Source organism: Oryx dammah, unplaced genomic scaffold (genome assembly GCF_014754425.2).
Source record: "Oryx dammah isolate SB20612 unplaced genomic scaffold, SCBI_Odam_1.1 HiC_scaffold_6, whole genome shotgun sequence".
NCBI lineage: Eukaryota > Metazoa > Chordata > Mammalia > Artiodactyla > Bovidae > Oryx > Oryx dammah.
In genome coordinates, this window is record NW_024070190.1 from 12,985,672 (window position 1) to 13,008,745 (window position 23,074).

Genomic DNA, 23,074 nt, shown 5'->3' on the forward strand with positions numbered 1-23,074 from the left:
ATGGAAAAAAAATTCAAGTAAGCTGAGGGTCAAATGCAGAAACATTAAAGAGGTCCTGGCAAGAAGAGGGAGGGAGGGAGGGAGAGGATTAGAGGCCTGGGTGCCACCTTCTGCCCTGGGCACCAACTACTGCCCTGAGCAATAAGCAGCCATTACCTGCTCCTCCCAATCCTCCAGTGACAAGATTCGCACATTAACAAACATCACATAGAAAGCACTTAAGCAAATGACTGATCTGCAATGAACAGGAGTTCTTTAGTCATAATTATCATACATAGTACATCTTTAACACGTTTGGTTCAGTAATTAAAATCCTCTTAAAAGGGAAAATGTTCTGCCATGGATCAACCTAACCTGGCACATCCTAGGGGTTTCCCTGGTGGCTGAGCGGTAAAGAATCTGTCTGCAATGCAGGAGACACAGGTTCGATCCCTGGTCGGGGGGAGACCCCCAAAGAAGGAAATGGCAACCCACTCAGTATTCTTGCTGGGAAAATCCATAAACAGAGGAGCCTGGTGGGCTACAGTCCATGGGGACACAAAAGAGTCAGACACGATTTAGCAACAGCACTATTTTCCATAATGAGAAGACACCCCACATGCAGACTGGCATAGTGTTAAGATGGAAAGCAAGCTGGGCAGGAGCTGGCTCAGCTCAGTGACACGAGGGACTAAGGCAAATACCTTCCAACACGTGGCCATGCCAGCTACCTTCCCGCAAGAAGCCAATGTCTAACACAGCAGTGGTTTAGTGCCTCTCAGGCCTCCAGAGTGGACACTTGGCGGGTGCAGGGCCCTTTTCACCCAGTCTCCCCCAGCACAGCCTGCCTGTCTCCCCGCGGCAGCTCCAAGGCTCCCTCCTCTAGCAGAGTGACCTGGACATCTCACAGCCCAGCAGCTCAGCTCCAAGGAGAGTGAAGGGCAGGTGCCAGGCCTCTCAGGGCAGGGCCTCGCCAGCCTGGGGTCACACCCCCAAGGCCAGTGGGCAAGGACACCTCCAAAAGGCTGATGGATGCGAGCACACCTGACGGAGGGCAGGCTGTGTGTGTCTCAGCCCGTTTCCTATCTATAAAGGGGGAAGCAGCAGCCCCGTGCAGACCCGTGGAAACAAGAGCCAAACACCTACCCACATTCAGGGTCAGCCTCACCGCCCCCTCTCATCTGCCCTCCCTAAGCTGCCTGGGTCTGACTGCTCCTCTTCTGAGAGCTTTAGTTCACCATATAAACTCCTTTAAGCCAAACTCTACAGATGTTCTGAGGGAATCACACGTATTCCATCCTAAGTACAGTAAGGCTGAGACCGCTCCCATTTAATAAGTGGAGAAGCTAAGGTTAGAGAGTTTAAGTACCTCACATGGCCAGAAAATGGTGCAGGGCAGATTCAAACCCACCGCTCAAAAGCCTGACCTCTTAGCGACACATCCCGCTGTCCCTGCTGAGTGAGGTCACTGGAGGCTGAGGGACACAGCCCATGCGCCCTTGACCAGGTCAGAGCTGCAGGTCTGGCCACGGACAAAGCACCGCGTCCTCTGCTCAGACATGCCTTCACACGGCGACAACCTGGGGCTCCCACCTCCCCTTCAGGAACTGATCTAAATAAAAGGCCACATCTGCATCCCAGCATCTAGTTTCAATAATTTTTCCCACAACAGACACTATCCATTATGATGCTCAATGATCTCTGAAGTCTCAGTTCAGTTCAGTCACTCAGTCGTGTCCAACTCTTTGCAGCCCCATGGACTACAGCACGCCAGGCCTCTCTGTCCATCACCAGCTCCCAGAGCTTGCTCAACCTCATGTCCATCGAGTCGGTGATGCCATTCAACCATCTCATCCTCTGTCATCCCCTCCTCCTCCTGCCTTCAATCTTTCCCAACATCAGGCTCGTTTCCAGTGAGTCAGTTCTCATTGGAAAGTCTTTGAGATTTGAAGTCTTTGAGTCTTTTGAAGTCTATAAGAGTCTTATCAAGCCTGTGTGCCAAGAACCTGTCAATTTTCCACAAGAAATGCTTCATTTTATTAGAAAATGAGAGCTATGCAACCCACCACAGTTTCCATTTGCTTCGGCTACCAAGACTCAGACCTGCTGAGAAGCTCGCACACTGGAGCTCTACTTGGCAGTTCTTCGGGGCTGGGGCTCTGCTGTCAATGGGGACGACAGTCCTCACTGGGATTCCATAGGGTTACACTGAAGAGCGGGTTCACGGAGATGGGAACACCCCCAGGACTTGCTGGGGGATGAAACTCGGAGCTGGCCCCCTTCACACTTTCTTCTTCATCCTCTTCTCCTTCTTCTCCTGCCCTCCCCCTCCCCCCATCATATGGCCTCAAATTTTATACTCAAACAAATCTGTTTACACATAATATGCTTTTTCAGATAAGGTGCCTCAAATCTTTTCAAAAGTATACATAGCTTAAGTACACAACAGCCATCATCTAAAAGTGGAAGGAAATTTCAGACCTCTTGTGTAATGGACACAGAATTTGGAGGTAAGGTTGTAAAATGTCACCCTCCCAAAATAAAGCCAAAAAGAACCAAAAGGATGAATGACACGAGCCATCTGCGGCAAATTTTCTAGGAAATCGCTCACTCTTGCTGGCGACGATCTACAAATGTAGCTGATGAGAAGACAGTGTCGCAGATTCACTGAGAAACTGAAGCAAAAAATCCAAGGAATGTAAAATAGGTTATGATATAATTCAGCAAAATACATTTTGGGGGGGAACAGTTCTGTTGACTGATTACTGAAGAATGTTGAGCAGAAAGTCAGGTGCAACAGTCAGGATCCAATTTCTAGAATTCAGATGATGGACAAGCTTTTAAACAGAGGCTTTATCAGGTTGTTGACCAGGTAACTGACAGGACACAAAGAAAACTCTAAGGCACCAGTCCGGTGGCAAGTGCAGAAAGCAGCCACCGCCCGGGATGGAGGGAACCAGGGAAGAAGCGGAATCAGTGAGCCTTACAAACTCATGAGGAAGGGGCCTGAGGCCACCCCTGAGCAAGGGGGCTGCTCAGCTGGTGATGGGTATCTAGGATGGGTGGGGAGCAGTGAGGTTGTTTCTGTCCATGCTGGGAAAGGACACACCAGAGTCTTCATGGCAGCAGAAACAGAGACAGGTTCATGGGGCTGCTCTGGAGCAGCGAGCCACAGGAAGGACCAAGCCCCTTCTCTCCCTCCCATTCTGCTGCCCCCTGGACCACGCCTCCCCAAGGGCACAAATGTGCTGTGCAGAGTCCAGCTCTGGTGGCACAGAGCAGAGTCTACAAGGACTTGGAGCTGAGACAATAGTTTAATACATTGCACACTGAGTTTTTTGAAAAATGAATCTCTTCAGCACCCTAGGGAAAGGTTATTGATTCCATGCACAGAAATATCCCCAGAAGGGTGAAGGCCGATTCCTCAAAATTCCACAGAGGGAGGGAAGCTCACCTACAAGAACACAGTTGTCACCCAGCACACGTGTCTTCTCACCCAGGCTGGGCCTCATTAGTAATTCATGAATTACTGTCCTTATTTACCCACAGTTTACAGCTCTGGTTTATGGAAACCCCAGACTTTGGTGGATAACCTCCTAGGTGAACTAATAACATTGAGTTTCCAAACCTATGAGACGCTGAGACCCAGAGTGATTCTCTGTCAAAATTCTACCCGAAATAGCTCACTGGCCTCTCTTTACACACTGAAAAACTACCAGGGCTTTTGAAGAAAATAATCATATAAGCCTCAAAGCTTTCTACAAATGTGTTAGATACACATAATTGTACAGAAGTAAAGAAAACAGACACAAAACACCAACTTCCTTCCGGAGAACCCACTTCCAGCATCTGTAAACTCTATGCAGTTTATTATTTCCCAACAGAGGAATCAGCCTAAGTCCAGGAACCTCAGAAGCATGGGCACCCCCCAACTCCCAGCCTGCACCACCTGATGCTCCCCGAAGGTCTCGGCTCCTGGGCAAGGGTCCCTGATGGAGAGCCTCTGCCCTCACTCAGAAGGGCACACGCAGGGCCGTGGGGGAACAGTCAGGGTGTTGCACAGGGCGCTGAGCATCACCCACCAATTCCACAGCAGACTGGAAGGCACGGCTTTTTTCATTTCCCCCAAGTGGCTGACAATCTGTGTCCTCTAATCATGAAAAAGTTCCTGATGCTTTCGATCAGCTGGTACTTGATCAGAGTTTTCCTTGAGAATTACATCCATATGGTCAGTGACCCTCACACATAGGATCATACCTCCTCCCTCAAAACAACAGTGAAAACCAACCAACCCCACCCAGATTAAACTAAGATAGGAAATGAAATCCAAGACTGCTCAACTACTGAAAACCTCAGGCCACTCCTGATATTCATTCAGCCCAGGAAGGAGGCTGCATTTCCTTTAAGCTCCAAACAAGTCACTGCCATATATTCTGATCATTATTTTTATTGTAAACAACAATCCTTGAGATTTCCCTTTGATGCAACAAGTCAAGTGCAATCTACAAGCAAACCCCTCCACCCTGCGGATTCTTCATTTGTGAGATTCAGTAGTTAGGATTGGTCATGAGATGAGACAGTTCTTAAAATATGAACACTAAGCATGCTCCAACCGGCGGGTCCCTGCTCCCCAGGGCAGGGTGTGCTGGGTTCAAAGCAGCCTGCTCAGGGCCCAGCACGTAACCCTACCTCCACCTCCGCCAGCACCTTCACAGGTGAAACACTCTTGCTCCCTGAGATGGAAGCAAATGTGCTGAGCTCCACAAAACAACTTCACATTTCTAATGAAGTGTGCCAGGTACAACTTTTTCGGCCAGGAAGAAGGAAAGATGCACGCACATGTTTGCATGTGTGTGCACAAGTCTATGTGTGTGTAGCTGCAGACATAAAATGACTTTCCAGCAGCTGAGTTAAGGGGCAAGCACACACACATGCACATCCACAGCCCCCACACAACGTACAGAACACTTTCTACTGATGGGCACAGCGTTAATAAGTGCCTGAGAGGCAACACCTCATCTAACCCTTGTAACAGCCCCGAAAGCCTTCTGTCTCCACCTCACAGATGAGGTGACAGAGCCTCGAAAAGACAGCTGTGTACAAACACAGCAGGAAGGAGGGCTGAGGCAGGATCCAGGGAACCAGGCTCCAGCTCCACCAGGCACTGCAGGGGCAGACACTTAGCTGGGAAGACGGCTGTGTACCAAACAGCCTTTACTAATGACAAGTTATGAACCTCTCCTAGAGATCCTGCCCAGTGAGCCAGGCTGCAACTGAGTCTTCACTTCTGCAAAAGTGTGTTCTGTGCAGGGGTGAAACAAAGGAGGAGGAACAAGGGTGAAAGGAACATAAATCTCTTGGCACACAAGGAAACCTGCTCGTTTCACAACTCTTTTTTCTCCCTGACCAGTAAGAAAACCCCCCAAAGATGTAAGAGACAGAAAGCCCAATGTCTATCGGGTGAGTTGTCCTGCTGCAGAAAGTCTTTCCCCTCCTATGCCTCCTCTGCTGCCCACCCTTCCTTCCCCTTGATTTGTGCCTTCCGCCCCCCACTACCACCATCAATGCACCGCTGTACTAACCACTGCTGAACACAGGGCAGTGATACGCATCCACTCTCACTGAATTTTTGTTCCAGTGACTCCAGATGCCATCAGTGCCTCCAAACTCCCCAAATAATTGAGGACATAATTTTGTCTTCTATCGCATCCTCAGAACACCAAGCCCTGGAATAAATCCTATCACTGGTTCTCTACAACCCACAAAGGTGGACAAACCTCACCAGTCACTCAGCACATATCTGGGGCACCCAAGCTCCTCCGTGAACTTAGGAGGTCAACTTCAAACCCTTCACAGGTCGCATCATGTGTTTCAACAGATGCTACCAAAGAGCAAGCTTTCACTTGCGTGAAGTCGCACAGTGACTTGCTGACCCCAGGCTGGGTCACCTAGAAGAAGCAAAGTCTGGGGAGAGGGAAGCAGGGGCCAGGCTGTCTCACACAGGGCAGCAGACCCTTCACTGAGCCCGGGCTCAAGGCCTTGTCATCACCAGGACTCCACCCGTTTCAGTCTCATCTTAAAGCTGACAAAATACCAACCACAGGCGCTACAGTGCACTGGGTACCAGGCCACATACAGGGAATACGGTGACTGGCACAGATAAATCCCTGAATGCAACCATGCCCTGAGCACCCTCTGACCTTGTGGGCCCCTGTCCACCACACTTCCATGTGCTGACCCTTCTACTTTACACTGTACAAGCACATCAAGTTCACCTGGCCCCAGGACCTTTGCACATGACGTTCTCCATGCCTGGACAGTCCCTAGCATACCCTTCTAGACGTTAGTTCTCCCTCAAATATGCCCTCTTCAGTCCTTTCTGATGAGCTTCTGTGGAGCTCCCTGTAGAGCTGACACTACCTTGGTGGCCCCCAACCCTAGTCCCACCCAGAATGCATGTCCCCAGACCCTCATTTGCCTCACTCCCTGTGGCCTCCCTTGGGCTGGTACAAAATGGCTATGGATGAATCTCTGTAAGGCAGGAGGGCTGGAAGGGGAGGAGCTGAGCAGGTGCTGGCCCTCAAGATGCTCAGTCTACCACAGGCATCCTCGAATCCCAGGACACAGACTAGCACTGGTCCCTGGTCTGTGAGGAACTGAGCCACACAGCAGCGGGCAAATGAGAGAAGCTTCACCTGTACAGCTGCTCCCCACTGCTAACATCCCTCTGGTCTGTAGAAAAGCTGTCTTCCACAAAACCGGTCCTCGGTGTCAAATATTTTGGTGACCGCTGGTCTACTGGATGCAAGTGTGCAGCTGGCGGGGGAGTTCCGGTGTCAACAGTGGCACCTGGTGAGGGACACGTAAGCCCCACTCTCTGCTCGATCAGCAGGATCCTGGAGATACAGACCCTCCACTCCACACGCATGTGGCCCAATATTCAAGGGCTGGTCGAGCAGAGATCAGGCCCACCCACGGCTCCGGCGCCTCTCCCTGTTTGTCTCAGGCACTGCTTCCCCCTGTCACAGACAGATCAGAGGATGGGGCAGCGGGGCCCTGCACAGGGGAAGGGCTGAGAGATGCCATGGGGATCTTCAAGCACATGCAGTTATAGCTGCTCCCAATCATCCCAGAGACACCAAGCAAACACGCAGCATGCCCCCGGCCATCACTCAGAAGGAACCACACGCTGAATGCCGACCACCTCCGTCTATGTTCTCTGGGCATCATTTAACAGCTAAGAGCTTTCTCAAGGAAAGACCAGTGTCTTAAAATGGGATTTTAAATCTCAAAACATTTTAATGTGCTGCAAGCATCAGAGGGTTGCCAGTGACCTTTAATCACCTCTTAGCCTGGCTCCCGGCTCCCCCATCCTGGCTCCCTAATTAGTACTTTAAATGTGATTTGTGTATGTGGTTTCCTGGCTGTCAGCTTGGGCAATGGCTAGGTTTCTAGGTTTCGTCCACTGTGTCTACATGTACAGACCGAAAACTACACCTTCCTTCTTACAGCTCCAACACTCCTTTCCTGGAATAATTAAGTAACACAGGAAATACAGAAGCTATCAGAGCCAGACCATCGCCCAGCTCACACTGAGGGGTGGGGCACAGAGCAAGGGGACCCCACAAGGAGGGTCAGCTGCGCAGCCTCAGGAGGAGCTGGCCCCCAGAACATCTATGGACGGAAAAGGCAGGACTTGAACCCAGACACGCATGAAATGCCCACCCATCAGCTCCTCCATCACGCCCACTACTTCATTCGGTCTGCTTTGCTCTTGGGCCCCTGGGACCGTATACCACACTTTGGCCAATCACAATCTCTGTCTTAAAATGTGATCCAAATGTGACATATCCGGCCCCACTCAGCACCAAAACTTCAACCTGAGCAAAAATGAAGCATGCCAGGTCCACAGCGAGTCCACAAGCCCGAGAGAGGGAGACAGAACGCAGAAGGCAGAGAGTCTCTTCCCGGGGTTCTGCCCCGATTCATATCCTAGTCACCAATTCACACCATGAAGCTACCCTCCACCTGGGTGTCTGCTCCCAGCAAGGCCCCCGCGCCCCCAGAGGAGCCCAGAGTGGCCCCCGAAGCATCTGTGAGAAAGAACAGTGAGTACACGTGCCAGTGAAATTAAAGGAACCCTCATTACTCTGCACCAGCATCGTCCCCACCAACTCACTCATTTCCATCAGCTCCCTCCCCACAGACAAACACAGGAAGGGTAATAGGCAGTATCAGCAGGATTCGAACCCAGGTCTGACGTCACAGCCAGCCTCCTTCGATGACCATACCCGAAGTTCACGTTTCCAGGTGGATTACTCGTCTTGAAATCATCACACAGCGTATCTATTAGTCTGCAGTCTAGTTCTAAGGTACCTTAATGAGAGGCATCAGAGAAACCACATGCACGCTGTTCTAATCATCAGAACTAGTCCTGCCCTCACAGGGGCCTCTGCTGCAATTATTGACTCATTGCTACTTGTCACTCACCTACAGTTTCAAAAGCAAGTCAGAAACTGAACTAATGAGACTACAGGAATGCTTACTAATTAAAACCTTGTGGGAAAGTTTTCAAATAACATGCTGTATTCAGATAATAACAGCTCAAGATATAGAAAAAAAAATGCCAATTAAGAGTTTTTAAAAATTAATTATACAGTCACATAGTTAAAAACCACATCCTTGTATAATTTTCAAAGACATGAGACTAAGGGATAAAATTGGGAAACAGTGTCCTGGTGGGGGCGGGGGGTGGGGGGGGTGGGAAAGTTCTGGCCTACAGCTTCTTGCCCCTCGCTCCGCAGACTTGGGGTCCACCAGGCACTCAGCCACCCTTTCCGGGGCCGTTTCCTCACTAGAGGGGCAAGGACTGCAGACCCCTGTCCTCACCCCTCTTCCAGGGAGAAGACCCTAGACAAGGTCCATGCAGGTGGAGGTGCTTCCTGGAAAGGGGGCTCTTGGCTTAAACACAGTGTGTGTGTGTCGGGGTAGGGGGGTAGCCTGGCTCAGTGGGCACAGATGCCTGGGGCTAGTGATGCCAACTAGAGGATGGCCCAGCCAGCCAAGGGCACGAGCCCCTCCCGCCCTGACACCATGAGACTTTACATCCACGTTTACGATGTGGCTACCAGGGCCCGCTCTAATTGAACAACAAGGAGAGATGGCACATGCAGAAACCGAGGGGCTGAGTATCTTGCCTGAGTTTACAGAACCAACTAGAGAAGCCAGAATTCAAACCCAGGCAGTGGCCCCTGGGCAACACATCCTGTGGGTCCTCTCAGTGTTACAGCTCAGGTCAGCCACTCACTCAGCCAAGAGCTTGATGGCAGCATGGCCCTGGGCTCTTCCCTGCAGACTCCCCCCAAACCCCTGGCCTGAGCCAGGATGAGCTGGATGCTCTCCAACTGCCCAGTGTAAGTGTGTCGAGCTGCCCAGCTACGCACAGAGACCTGGACACTGGCATAGGAACTCAGCCAGCCAAGTGGGCAGAGCCACCCCCTCCAACCCAGCACGTGGGGGCCTGGGGCACCAGATTCATCCCACAGGCAGTCCAGACCCCCACACACAGCAGCCCCCCTCCCCACAGAAGCCTCAGCTAAACCCTCCCAGGACTAGGAAAGCTTGGCTTTCAAACACCCCTGGGATAGCAGGAAAAGAGTATCAGGCCAACAGGAATCAGAAAATCCCTCTGGGGCAATATGCCACCATGCATTCCCCACCAGTAAGTCAGAAAAACTGTTTAAGCTGAAAACTCTATCTTAAGTATAAACACTTACATGCCAAGTCAGAGTCATGCCCATGGAGGGGATACTTTACCTACATTCCGGTTCTTTGGAAAACAAGAGAGACCCAAGTAACAGCTTCTTGATGCAGACTGATGGGGGGCCTCCTAAGTCAGCAAGCACAGACAGAAGACAAGCCTCAACAGCCTCTGCACAGGGAGCCCTCATGGGGCCTCACCTGCCTCCACAGGCTTGTCCATGCGGTCTGGAAGGCCAAGCTATGCCTTTTTCCTGATGCCCAGCCTTAGGCCCGGAACTCAGACCACCCAAGAACAGCCTGGGCTGGCTCCTGAAATCAGCATTTTGCAATGTAAAGGTCAAGGAGTGATCACCAGCCTAGGCAATCAGCACCTTCCAGGCTGAAGCAGCAGCTTTGCAGCCTCGAGACAGAAACCTGCCATTTGTAAGCTAATGGGGACTCGGCACTGCGGCTCTGGGACCAGCACGACTGCAACCGACCTGCCCTAGAGCCAAACCTTGGGCAGCTTCAGGAATATTAACATTCCAGCCCCAGCCATGCTACGTCATGACCGGTGGGGCAAGATAATAACCTCGGGATCCACGGAACACCGCCTGTGTGAGGGCAGGAGGCCTGCAAGCAGGCGGGGAGGACAGACTGACGACCCGTGGCTCAAAATGCTTCAGGCTTCCCGGCCACAGCCCTGACACAAATGTGCAGCACCATTTACTTAATGGTGGAATTATACTTCACAGAAAATACGCACCATCGTATAGTTGTCAAAAATCTCTCATATACAAGTACAATGAAAAGCATGAGGCTTTCACAATAACATCCTGTGGGGGAAACAAAAAGGAACACTATATATATTTATTAAAGGTCTCCCACTGTGGCTTCCCAAACCAACCACAGCTCAAGTGGATCACCTGTGACAGCAGGCAAACTGCCTGCGATAAGTGACGTATAGGCATGTTCTGCCCTCCGGTGCCTGCCGCACACGAAGGGGTCGGCAGCGTCGTAAGACATCCACGCCAGATGCTGCTGAGCGACAGCGTCTCTGGGCCGCTGAGCAACCTGGCCAAAAGCAAGCGATCTCCCAAACTACCTAAATTGCTACTCTACCATCAAAAGGTTCACAAAAAGTAGCAATTTCCAGAGAATTTAGGTAATTCTTAGAGAAGAAACAGTACCAAGCATAAGAATAGTTTCCTGGTGATACAGGTAGACAATTCAGGATCTTAGGCGACCTCTGAAGCATCCTTTTTAAAAGAATCATCGCTAGATATTGCTAAACTACAGAAAGATATAGAGGCTTATGTACGTTTTAACTATGTTTTTGTAACTGATGAGAAATATATTTTGGCCATTCAGATGACAAAAATATATTTCTCATACACATTTTGTCTTTGGCCTTATTTCTGACTCACAGCTCCCCAAATGCTTGGGGTTTTCTGAGCGCTAAGAGCCACGGAAGCATCTTTTGTTCCGCCTGGGCTCCTGTCCTCTGATCCACAAGGTGAAATGCATGTCCTGTTACTCATAACAAGCTCCTTTCCACCACTGCTAGGCTGATGGCAGTGAGGAGGCCTTTGGAAGTGCCTGCAGATGGGGGCTGGTTGCAGGGGAACCAACCATGAATAGAGGGGTGCAACCTTCAATCCTATCCGGTGATTTCCTCGAGGGAGAGGGGCTGGAGTCTGACTCAATCACCAATGGCCAATAACTTGATCAATAGTGTCTACGGAGTGAAAACTCCAGAAACCCAAAAGGACGGAGTCTGCAGAGCTTCCAGGCTGGGGAACCGGAACACATCCACGTGCCACCAGGCTGGGCCCCAAGCAGGAGGAGAAGCACCTTTGTTTGGGACCTTACAGCTGCTGCTATGTGTCTCTTCACCGGACTTAACTTGTATCCTTGAATATCGTTTGTAACAATTCAGTAATCTAGTAAATAAATGGGTTTTCTACTCTAGCTAATTAACTGAACCCAAGAAGGGGTTCGTGGGAACCTCTGATTTATAGCATGTTGGTCAGAAACACAGGTGACAATTTGGGCTTGCAATTGGCATCCAAAGGAGGGGAGTGTGGGGGGTGGGGAGTCTGCAGGACTGCGGCCTTGCCTATAGGCCCTGATGCGTTTCCACGTGGACAGTGTCGGAACTGGGCTGAATGGCAGGACATTCAGCTGGTGTCTGGGCACTGACTGGTTGTGGAGGGGAAACTCACCCCCCGACACACATACACCCCACACAGCTACTGGAAACTGGGAGTAGAAACCTTTCACTGACCGTATTACAAAGTCTTAATTTCCTTTTTTTAAAAATACTAGTTTTCTGCTGGTTTGCTAAGTTACATACACCTATAAATTTTTTTAACTTTTTAAATAAAATTTTCTAAGTAGGCAAAAATAAAGTAGTATTATGAACCCCGGGTGCCCGTCAGTCATTCAACAGCACACTCAGTCAACCTTGTTCCCTCACAATTTTTCAACAGTGGTGGTGTCACTGTGTCCATAAATACTTCAGTTTTTATCTATAAAAGGTAAGGATTTTCAAAAAACATAACCACAAGGCCATTACTGCCACTAAATAAAATTAATAATGATGCCTTAAATTTCATCTACTATCCAGTCCCTATTCAACTTACCCCTAATTATTATTTTTTAGGTCTTTCTCTAGTTATTTTGGTGAGCAACTGTGAACTTCTTAAAGGGTGGTAGAACACCATGTTCACATCTGCAGACCCCAGCACTCAACAGGGTGCCTCGCGGCCAGAAATGCTCAAAGCCTTTCGAAGGTGCTCATCAACTGTGCATCTCTCAAAAATAACAAGCAGGAAGTCCTTCAGTTTACAAGGATTCTGGGGACTGGGAGTGAACAGACATAAAGGCACACATTTTGCTGAGGCTACCGCTTCCCTTCATTAAGGTCAGGGCCTGGAGCTGGGATCTCACAGAAGGGAACTGACACAGGAGAAAAAGAAAGGCTCTAATCACGAATTCTTAGATGCACTTTATTTCCACAGTCTGACATGAGATTGAGGTGTACCCCACAGTGATCAACATCTTATGTCTGCCTCCACAGCTTTCTACCTCTTTCTACTTAATGAACTTTACTAATACACCAAACCTCCCTGACCCTCAGTTTCCTCATCTTTAGAATAGAAATAGTTCTTGTAGCTAAAGAACTATCATGGCCTGGGCCGTAACACACCATCATGACCACTTGCTCAAACACAAGACACAGCCACAGCAGAGACTGCAGGATGCAGGTCAGTGCCTTGGAAGAAAATTTCAGAAGCAATACTAAAGCAATGTAATCTCCAGACACAAAATCAAGTGGGACAGAAGTGGAGGGTGAACTGGGCAGTTAGATAAAATTCCCAGAAGAGTCAAAAGTTGGCCAACTCTACATGATGCCAAGTGATGGTGAGAGCCCAGGGCCCTCAGGAAACACTGCATCCACCAGAGCTTGGAGGAACAGAGGAAGAAGACTCTTGTCTCAGATAAACAGACACAAATATCTCTGAGGCAAAAAGCAGACACTGGAAGATGTATTTCACATATATTTTCCTTTTTATCCATGCACAAGAGTGATAAATGGAAAAATCAATGTCTAAGTCTAAAAGAGCTCTTTAAGTAGAAAATAAAAATGTTAACTGATAAGAAACCACCATGTCACAGTTCAACGGTAACTTTTTTCTTTCCTAGTGGTACATAAGATAGTGGTTTTACAAATAAGAGCATCTTAGATTCAACAAAAAATGGTATATTCCAGACACAGGGACACATCAGTAGTCACCAGAAGTGAGACAGGAAGGAAAACAGGTGCATCACTCACTGTGCGGGGGAATGGAGTGGGAGAGTGGGAGGAGGGAATGGAGAAAGCGGACAAGCCTTGAAGGTCACAGAGCAAGAGCTCACAGCCTAGGTCAGTGGGGTAGCCCCTGAGGTAGGAAGGACCAGGGCAATGACTCCAAGGCCTCGCACAGCAGGCCAACATCAGCATCCAGGATGGTCACACATCTTCGCACACAGGAGTCAGCATTCATTTATGGGTGTCGCTAAAACACAGGCCTTAACTTCTAAAGCTCCCATAGGGTGACTCATCTGAAGTGTGTCCCCCTTCTGGAGCAGCACCCTTCAGGAGGATACACGCTTCCTTTCTGGACGAACCCCTGATGCAGAGATGAAGAAACCTTGAATGGTGGCTCCTGAGTCAGAAGTCTTTAAAATGACCTTTCCTCTGCAGCCATGTCCACGTTCTGGTTTTTTATCCAGAAACACGTTGGCAGCACAGCACACACCACACCCCAACAAGGCATCTAAAGACCCCTCATGAATGCCAATAACTACTATGAAAAGCGGCTGATACTCTTGCTTGAGAACTCCCTAAAGGAGCTTCAGGCAATGAAATCACCTGTCCACTTTATTTCCTACAAATATCACAGATCACAGTGCTTCAACACAATTCCATTGCCAAGAACAACCTCTCCAAAACCCGGGGACAGGCAGGCCTCTAACCTCCTATTTCCTGCAGATGAGAAAACCACAAGCCTCCCCACCCACAGCGACTCACAGAGACAATATCCCAGTGGAAACTCCATACAGGAGCAGGTGCACAGGGCCCAGCGGGACTTCTCATTAAATGGTCATGTGTGTAGAGAGCACTCTACAAAGGAGCTGTGTAATTGAGTGGTGAGCCTGACAGTGGACGGGGACGTTCACCCAGTTCAGCCAGCCCTGCAGAGACCAGCTCAGAAATCACACCACGAAGGCTGTGGCATGAGCACAGGCCACAAAGTAAAGCAACACATTAACCTGTAGCACCTAGCGTGGTCCCCAGCCAGAGACAGGAGAGGGTGAACTGGGAGCGTGCATTCTGTGTTAACCAGGAGAAGAACACTCCTCACCCAGGACTCCTTGAGGAACAAGAATGAAAGGCCTGAGAAAAAGAAAAACAATTATCAAACACTAACACAAATAAATGGAACCTAGAAAGATGGTACTGATATTTGCAGGGCAGCAATGAAGACATAGACATTGAGAACAGACGTGTGGGCACAGCTTGGGGGGAAGAAGGAGAGGGTGGGAGGTAACCTGGTGAGAGAGTAACCTGGAAACATATATTACCATATGTAAAATAGACAGCCAATAGGAATTTGCTGTATGACTCAGGAAACTCAAACCAGCTCCCTAACAACCTAGAGGGGTGTGATGGGGAGAGAGGTGGAGGGTTGTTCAAGCAGGAAGGGACATGGGTAAACAAACCTAAGGATGATTCATGTTGCTGTTCGGTAGAAACCAATGCAATACTGTAAAGCAATTATCCTTCAATTAAAAATAAATAAATTTTTAAAAAAAGAACAAAAAACCTGACCTTGCCATAGGATAGAGGAAACTCCACCACTGACAGACCAGAGGCCACAGATTCCCAGAAAGAAAACAGGCTCAATATTCAGCAAAGGAAATCAAGGCATAGAGAGCGCACCCAACAGGTCAGACACTCTGAAGCTGGAGTTGCCGCTGCTCTGGGTCTTGGCTCAAACCTGCTCAATCTGCACCTCGCAGGCACCAGCCCCTCTGTTTACTGTAACTGGCCCTCCCTGACTCCTGACCCCTCAGGCGCGCCCCTCTCTCCTCTGCACTCAGCCCCTTCTCACACTACGTCTTTTCACTACCTATCACAGTATTTGGTTCCACTGCCCCCAAGGTGAAAGTTCCCCAGGGGTTGAGATGACGTCTCCGTTCTATTCACTGCTGTAGCCCAAACACTGAGGAGTGCCTGGCACACAGCAAGTCTCAAGCAATACTCATCAGAAGAATCGATGCAAGGGCCCGCAGCCTGTTTTCGTGTCTGCTCCTGCCAACAGGCAGCAGAGACTTCAGGACACACAAAGGCCTGAGGACAAGAACACGGGAAGCATTTCACACAGCAAATAGTAAGGATGGAGAAAGCAGCTAAACGAATGGCCTCCTGTGGAGTACTGCTGTGGGTGCATCCTCCCTAGAGCACCTTCCAGGAACTTCCCACCACCATCAGAGGATCTGGGCACTGGCAGCGCATGGAAGGAAGCCTGGAAAGCGAGGGCCCCATCCCGCAGGGAGAAAAAAAAAATCAAGTTCATGCTGACCACAACAGTGGTTCTTAAGTGAGGGCAAACCTGTCCCCTGGGATGCCTGTTAAGGCCTAGACATGGTCACCGCTGAGAAGAGTGGTACCACTAGCACCCAGCAGAAGCTGCTAAATATCAACAGTGCACAGGCCAGCCCCCTGTCCCCAACAAACGTTATCTGGTCCAAAATGCCGACTGTGTCAAGGCTGAGGGGCCCTATGTTAGAGCGACCACTGCCCCCAGGCGCCCCCATCCCTGCCAAAATGCTGGTCCTGGTTTGGGGGGCTCTGGGAATTCAGCAACTCTCCCCCTGGTGCCCAGGCCATTCCTCCTCCCAGAGAGTCACTAGGCAGGACCAGGTAGTCAGTGGGAGGTGCTGGGAGGCCAGGTGGGCAGACCAAGGGCAGGCTGAGTCACAAGTGACCAGGCAGCCCCTGTAAGAGTGGGGGCAGGGACGCAGGACTCCCAGAGCCAAGAAAAGCTATTGGAATGTAAGGCCAGGAATGAGATTCCATGAGACGGCTGGTTTTGTTTTTTTCAAATCCAGCTACAATGAATCATTGCCATCTTCATCCCAGCATGCTAAAAAACTCAATCTGTACAAAATGACACTTGCTTCCTGGGCCTGTAATATTGGTCATGACTAAATGCAGAAACGCCCAGTGCCTCAGTTTGCCCTGTAGGAGGCAGATGCAAGCAGGACCCTGGACTCGGGAGGTGGAGAGGGCGGTGCTCCGCAGGGAACGACTTGTTGGATCTTTAAGCCTGTGGGAGAGGCTCTCCTTCCTGACTGGACAGATAAACTGCACAAGTTTTACTAGAACCTCCACACTGGGGGCTCATCCTTCAGGTCAAGTGCGTGGCCAAGGTCAGTGCATCCTCACACAGTTAGGAAAACAAGGTCAACTCTACTTGGAGTGCAGCAGTGTCTGTAGGAGGCTGGCACCAACACACTCAACGTAACTCTCCCCATGGAGGAGGGCTCCTCGCCACACTTGGCCTGTGCCGGGTCCCACCCAGGCGGCGTCAGGGGAGGTGCTGGGAGGTCCTCACGAACGAACCACCCCATAAGGCAGCGTGGTGGCAAGGGTCCAAGGCCACAGTGGTGGGACAGGCATCCCCAGCAGCAACCTGGAATCAAAGGATTCCTCAAGGGGAGGCCACCCTTTAGGTCAGGGCAGGAAGGCCGGGCCAACACCTGCTCTGATTGAAACAGTGTCTCTCCAAGAGCCATGCTCAGCGTATCTAAGGACAACCATGGCAAGGGCACAGAGGCTGGGTCCGGGAGGCCCTGCAGTGGGGGCGGATCAGGGAGCACGGGTCCCGAGGGAAGAGCAGGGCAGGTGGGGACAGAGGGGCTCCAGAGAGGGGCATTCATTTAGCATCCATATGGAAGGCTCCCACCATCATGAGCTGTGTGACATGGTCGTGGGTGTGCTTCCACCTCGATATCCGTCTGGGTCGTAGGACAGGGGTCATGGGGAAAAAAGAGGAAGAACAAACAGGGGGCGTGAGCTTGGCCAGTTTGGGCTGTTTTCTCACCCCATGATTTCTGCTAGGTCACTAGGAGACTTCACAGATTTCTCCCAGGAACACCTTGCCTTCTCTTCAGGATCTTGGCCAGAACCTGGCAGTCAGCTCCTGTGTGTGCCTGGTCTCTGCCCCAGGCAGCCTACCACCTCCCTCCACTAAGCCAAATGCCACTGAATTTGCTAGTGGTTTAGGCAGCAGGGCACTGCCTGTCTTGAAATCAACATCTTCCCAAAGTGACTTCTCAATCCCTAGAGATGTCAGAAACATGAATGGCAGCAACAATAAATTTTGTGTGTGTGTGTGTGTGTGTGTGTGTAAAATCACGGAATTATAAACAATATATAGTTTCATATCCATAATTATATATACGTCTCCCCTTGCCCCACCCCAACTGTTTTTCTGCCTCTGCTGCTGCTGCTAAGTCGCTTCAGTCGTGTCCGACTCTGTGTGGCCCCACGGACTGCAGCCCACCAGGCTCCGCCGCCCCTGGGATTCTACAGGCAAGAACACTGGAGTGGGTTGCCATTTCCTTCTGACCTCCTCTCAAATACCTCTCCCCCTGATCCAAACAGGAGACCCACCTCTCATCAGGAGCTGGGATGGGAGACTCAAAAGGGGCCTGAAGTCTCCACACAACACTAACAGCTCCCCAGGCACCCCGAGCCCACGCCGGGAGCCGGATGGAGCCCAGGCAAGCCAGCCTGCTCCGTGCTGGGGACAGCGGGCCCTCTCACTCTCACCAGGGGGCTGGGCAAAGAGCCCCTCGGCTCTCGCCATCGGTCACAGCCTGCTCCTGTCATGCGTGAGCCCCAAGTCGCTCCAGAGGAGTGACACTTAACAGTTTCTTCAGAAAAAAGTTTCCCTAGAGAAACGTTGTCAGATTTGCCATTTGTCAGATTCTCTGGCTATACAGTGGCTTTCCCCAACTCCTGCACGCTCTATCTCTACCCAAACCCTCGTTTCAAGTGGAATTTAACTGACTAGCTGGCAGGATGTGGCCTAGGTCTCCTTCTCAACCCCTCATGGACATGCTCACAGATCTGCTGATGTCCATGAAAGCACGTGGCAGCCACTGTGTTCCACCTCTCCTCCCACATGTGGGTGATGACAGCCACCTTCCCTCCTGCCAGGAGAAGCAAGCCTGTAGGCAGCGGGTGAAAGGGGCACCTAGAGCCTGGTCGTGGGGGGGACCAGCTCCTCACCATAGGAAACCCACTTAGGGACACAATCAGCAGCACTCCACTGGTTTGAACAACCACCAAAGAAAGATATGTCCTGCACCTACTCTCCTGGTGGCTTCCCACAGACAGGAGCCCCACTCTGACACCACAGCTGGAGACAAGGGAGCTGGCATGTTGCCCAGACCACTTCTCAAAAAGGTGGTCTTTGATGTCACTCAGGGTCATGGTACCGGCCCAAATGAACCAACCAAATCAACCTGGGAGGAATGGATGAAGGACTAAAAAAAAAACCTCTAAAGAACAAGAAGATGACAGTTCCATATATTTTCAAGAAGATTCTAGGCTTTTTCCCTCCCTGCACCCCACCCTAGACACCATCTCCTCAGCACCTACTATTTGCCAACACCTACTAACGGCCTCTAGTCTTTAGCTATAAGAACTATCCCTATTCTAAAGATGAGGAAACTGAGGGTCAGAGAGGTTTGGTAAATTAGTAAAGGTCACCAAGCAGAAAGCGGGAGAAAGCTAGTCTAGTCTTAGTACCAATAAATGGATCCATGCCATTCTCCTTAAATGTCTACCGCCCAGCTCAAAAACACCAGTGGTTCCCTATGGACAATCAGACTATGAACCAACAAGTCAGCTCAGCTTGGCATTCAAGGCCCTTTACGATTTAGTCCCAAACTCTTTCAAGTGTACATTCTCATATTCCCCTAAAAACATACCCACTCCAGCCAAGTGAGGCCCCTCGGTACTCTTAAGAAGAGGTCAACCCCTCTCCTAGAAACCCCCTCCATATCTGACCCAAAGGCACCCAGCTTGGACCTCAGGGCAGGGACTGCAGCACCTGCTCACGGAGGAAAGGCAAGGGGAAGTGACCAGAAGGACAGGCCCTGGTCAGGCCCTACGAGAATGTATTCCCTGCCTCCCAAGGGTGTGGGAGCACAGACAATGGGTCTTGGGCTACACACACACTCTCTCAGGAGAGACCATTCTTCACATACTAGAAAACCCTTCCCTGGCCAACCAAAAGAGACACACTTCACCCAGAGGCACATTCATTCCAAAAGAAATCCCTTCCTTTCTCTGCAGCTCCATCATGCCAAGATACCAAGGCCCAGAGGAGGCTTAACATGATTAAAATTTTAAAGTATTTAATATGCTCAAAGGCAAGGCATCCTTGAAGTGCAAATCATCAATTTGGGGGAAAGAGAGAAACACTGGGGGAGGGAAGGTTCTATGCAAAAGTAAATAAAATATAATTTCAAGCAATATTATGCACAAAGGTCAGGTTTGTGCATATGGTCAGGTTGTACTGACCATACAACCTGAACTTCAGCATTGAGTCCTGATTAGGGCAGTCTCTGCTCCTACTGAGTTGATTAAACCTGCATTGTGAGGTGAGTGGGTTCTCTGGGTTTCACCAGACGGAGAATAACTGTCCTCAGAGGAGTTATTCAAAAGGCAGGGCACACAGTGACAAGCCTGGGCTGGGTGCTGAAGCAGCAGAAACTCTAGTCAGGCTCCCATCAGACAAACAATCCCCCAAAGCCTAATACTGAAGCCTAGTACCCTGTGGAAAATGTCAAGGTGAAGAGAAATTGACTAATTAGAGCCTTGACTTGAATGGTACAAAATGAGAAAAGAAATATAAGTCCACTTACACCTAAAAAACTATAGCTAGTATTTAAGTCCTGCCTATATACGCATACTACCTTAGCATTTTTATGCCCATACTTTACAAGCCAGAAAATCTATACATTTCCTTTTATCGCAAGGATGAACTAAATTTGAAGAGACTTTCGAGTCTCTGAATCCATGGAAACAACTCAGGAGGGAGAAAAGACCATGCAGTTTTAGATTCTAGACTAAGAAATGCAGGACACAGGTTCTATTGACTCCTCCAGAAACGGTCTTAGGGTGTTCTCTTTAATATACAGGTCCAAGCCATGTTAACGAGTCTTCTCCAACTTCAAAAACTACTGCATGTACACAACTCTTCTTCAACTGACAAACTGCCAAACCATTCTAAGGGCTGCTGCTGCTGCTAAAAGAATAGAATCCAAAAATCATCAATCCATGTACAATTGTTCATTTCCCACATTTTTTTTTCTCTGTGGTCTCTGAACCTTCCTACTGCCACCTGGCCACAAAGAGTTCTAGGACTCTTACTTTTTTTTTTTGAAGGATCAACTGGAAGACCCTTCAAAACCCATCCACCAGCTGAAGCCCACCAGGGAGAAGCCAACCTCTCCAGACGCTCACCCTGTTGCTGTTTCCAACTGCATGTCCAAATGAAAGCTGCAGACCAAGGAAAGGGGATCACAAAGCACGGCTTGTGTATTTGGTTTTCTTCCACACGAAAGGCAGGAAGCTTTGCCAGGTCTCACCAGCACACCAGGCTACATGGACCTGCAAAAGCACCGTTTGCTGGGAAGCAAAGCTTTTGAAATAATTCGAGTTTAGTATGACCACAGTTTTCAAAGGGCTGCACTGCTTGCACTGGGTGCATCGCTCTTTACCATTCAAGGATGAACAAACTCCACTTACCTAAATAACAGTTCCTTGGATTAAAACAGGGAAAAGATAGGGCTAAGAGAACCTGTCAGCTCAGAAACAAGCTAGGCCAATTCTGTACATGAGAAGACTTTTTCCTTTTGCCCCTCTAGATATATCCTAAGAAATTTACCATGAATCAAATAAGACACCTGTCTCCATCTAATACCTTCCGCTGAGAATGAACGAAAGAAGGACGGACGGAAGGAAACCTCTGAAGTAGCCAGGCTTCAGCGTTGACATTTACGGTCTGACTTTAGGGCTACAGTCTCCTCATCCAGTTACTAGCGTCCTGCTTGTTCCAGGATACCACTCTCTGGTTCCAGTTCAACCCATGGTCCACCTTCATTAACTCAGAATTTCCTGGATTTGCGCTGACACTAACCGTCACAGTATAGGGGTTACACGGTGTGGGGTCACTTTCAAAGCCTGGTAGTTGCCAAACACGACAAACACCGCTGGCGGCATGCGCACCGCCCAGAGCCCCCGCTCTCCCAGCAGGATCGCAAGGCCAGGCGCCCTGGGCGCTCCATTTCCTTCCTAGAGCGGCTGGCTGTGCAGAGCGGCTCACGCGGTCCCCACGGCCCAACCCCTCGGCCCTTGGAACCCATCTAGAACACACTCAGCAGAAGGACCACCCCACCGAACAGGAGCGAGGGGCTGGGAAAGGCGGGCGCCGGGGGCCGCGCTGAAGGGCCGGCCGAGCCGGTCAAGGCGAGCACCGGGGCAGGGAGGGGACCGTCGGGGGTGTGGGCGGCCGGCCTCACCCGGGCGCGGGGGCCTTCCGCCTGCACCGCCAGGGCGGTCTGTTCCGTCGGGCGCGGGGCTGGCTGCGCCCCCGCCCCCAGGGGAAGCGGGCCGAGACCCAGAACCGCCCCCTCCCCGCGGCGCGGCGAAGAGGGGGAGGTAGGGGGGCTGCAGTGGCTGGTTTCAAAGGGCTGAAAAGAAACTTGGATTCCTCTCTCCCAAGGTACGTGACACGTTGGAAAGGCAGCCGCCTCTCTCCCTTCCCCCCACCCCCTTTTGTGCTTCCCCATACTCTCACCCCCAAACTTCTCACCGCAGGGGACTGGGCTCCCGACGGCCGGACGACACTCAAATTAAGAGGAGCAGAGAGCGGGGACGGGGGGCGACTAGAGGCGTCAGCGACCCCAGCCCTGGGAGCTGCACGGGGTCGCCCCCTCCCGAGCCCGGAGTGCACCGAGCGGCCGGCGGCGCCCCCAGCCCCAGGGACTCGGTCGCGAGGCCCAAGGCGGGGGCGGATGGCCAGAGCCGAGATCGGGGCGGAGAAGGGCAGGAGGGACCAGGAAACCCCCTCGGTCCCCGGCGGTGCGTCCGAGCGAGGGGCCTCGGCGGCGGGGCCCGGGCGCATGGGCGCCGGGGACTCCGGGGGCCGGGCCGCGGGCAGGCACCCCACTCACCTTCCTGCCGGCGCCGCCGCCCGCGCCCGCGGCCAGTGCGGAGCCGCCCCCCGAGTACATGTAGTAGGCGATGCCCAGCACCCACAGGAAGGCGAAACAGAGCAGCATCCGCGAGCGCCGCCGCATCCTCCCGACTCGGCCGCCGGCCGCGGCCGCTGCTCGCGAGTCTGCCTGGGGCCGCGGCGGGCGCGGGCCGGGGAGGAGCGGAGGAAGGGGAAGGGCGCGGCGGCTCCTCCTCCGGCGCGGCTGGCGGCGAGGGCGGCGCGCGCCCAGCGCCCGAGCTCCGCCCCGGCCGGGAGCGCCGCGCGGCGCCGGAGCAGGAAGCGGCAGCCGCGGAGGCGGCCAGGGGGTCAGGGAGCAAAGGGCGACCAATCGGCGGCGGCTGCGGGGGCCCGGCGGGGGCGGGAGAGGGGATTACCGCGTCTCCACGGCGGCGGCTCGGGTGCCCCCCGGGGAGTGCCTCCGCCGGCCGCCGCCCGGCCACCCCTGTGAGTGACAGGTGGTCGCCGGGGCCCCGGGGAAGGCGCGCACACGTGCGCACACACACAGG

General features: G+C 51.5%; 1 protein-coding gene across 1 annotated transcript in view; it reads right to left on the reverse strand.

Moving 5' to 3' along the window:
* GALNT2 (polypeptide N-acetylgalactosaminyltransferase 2) overlaps nucleotides 1–22,751 on the reverse strand; it is a 175,731-nt gene extending 152,980 nt beyond the window's left edge. The window contains exon 1 of the mRNA XM_040242779.1: nucleotides 22,525–22,751. Within this exon, the coding sequence (XP_040098713.1) occupies nucleotides 22,525–22,650 (126 nt within the window). The 5' untranslated portion in view covers nucleotides 22,651–22,751. The remainder of the gene's footprint in view (nucleotides 1–22,524) is intronic.
* Between the last annotated feature and the right edge of the window lie 323 nt (nucleotides 22,752–23,074).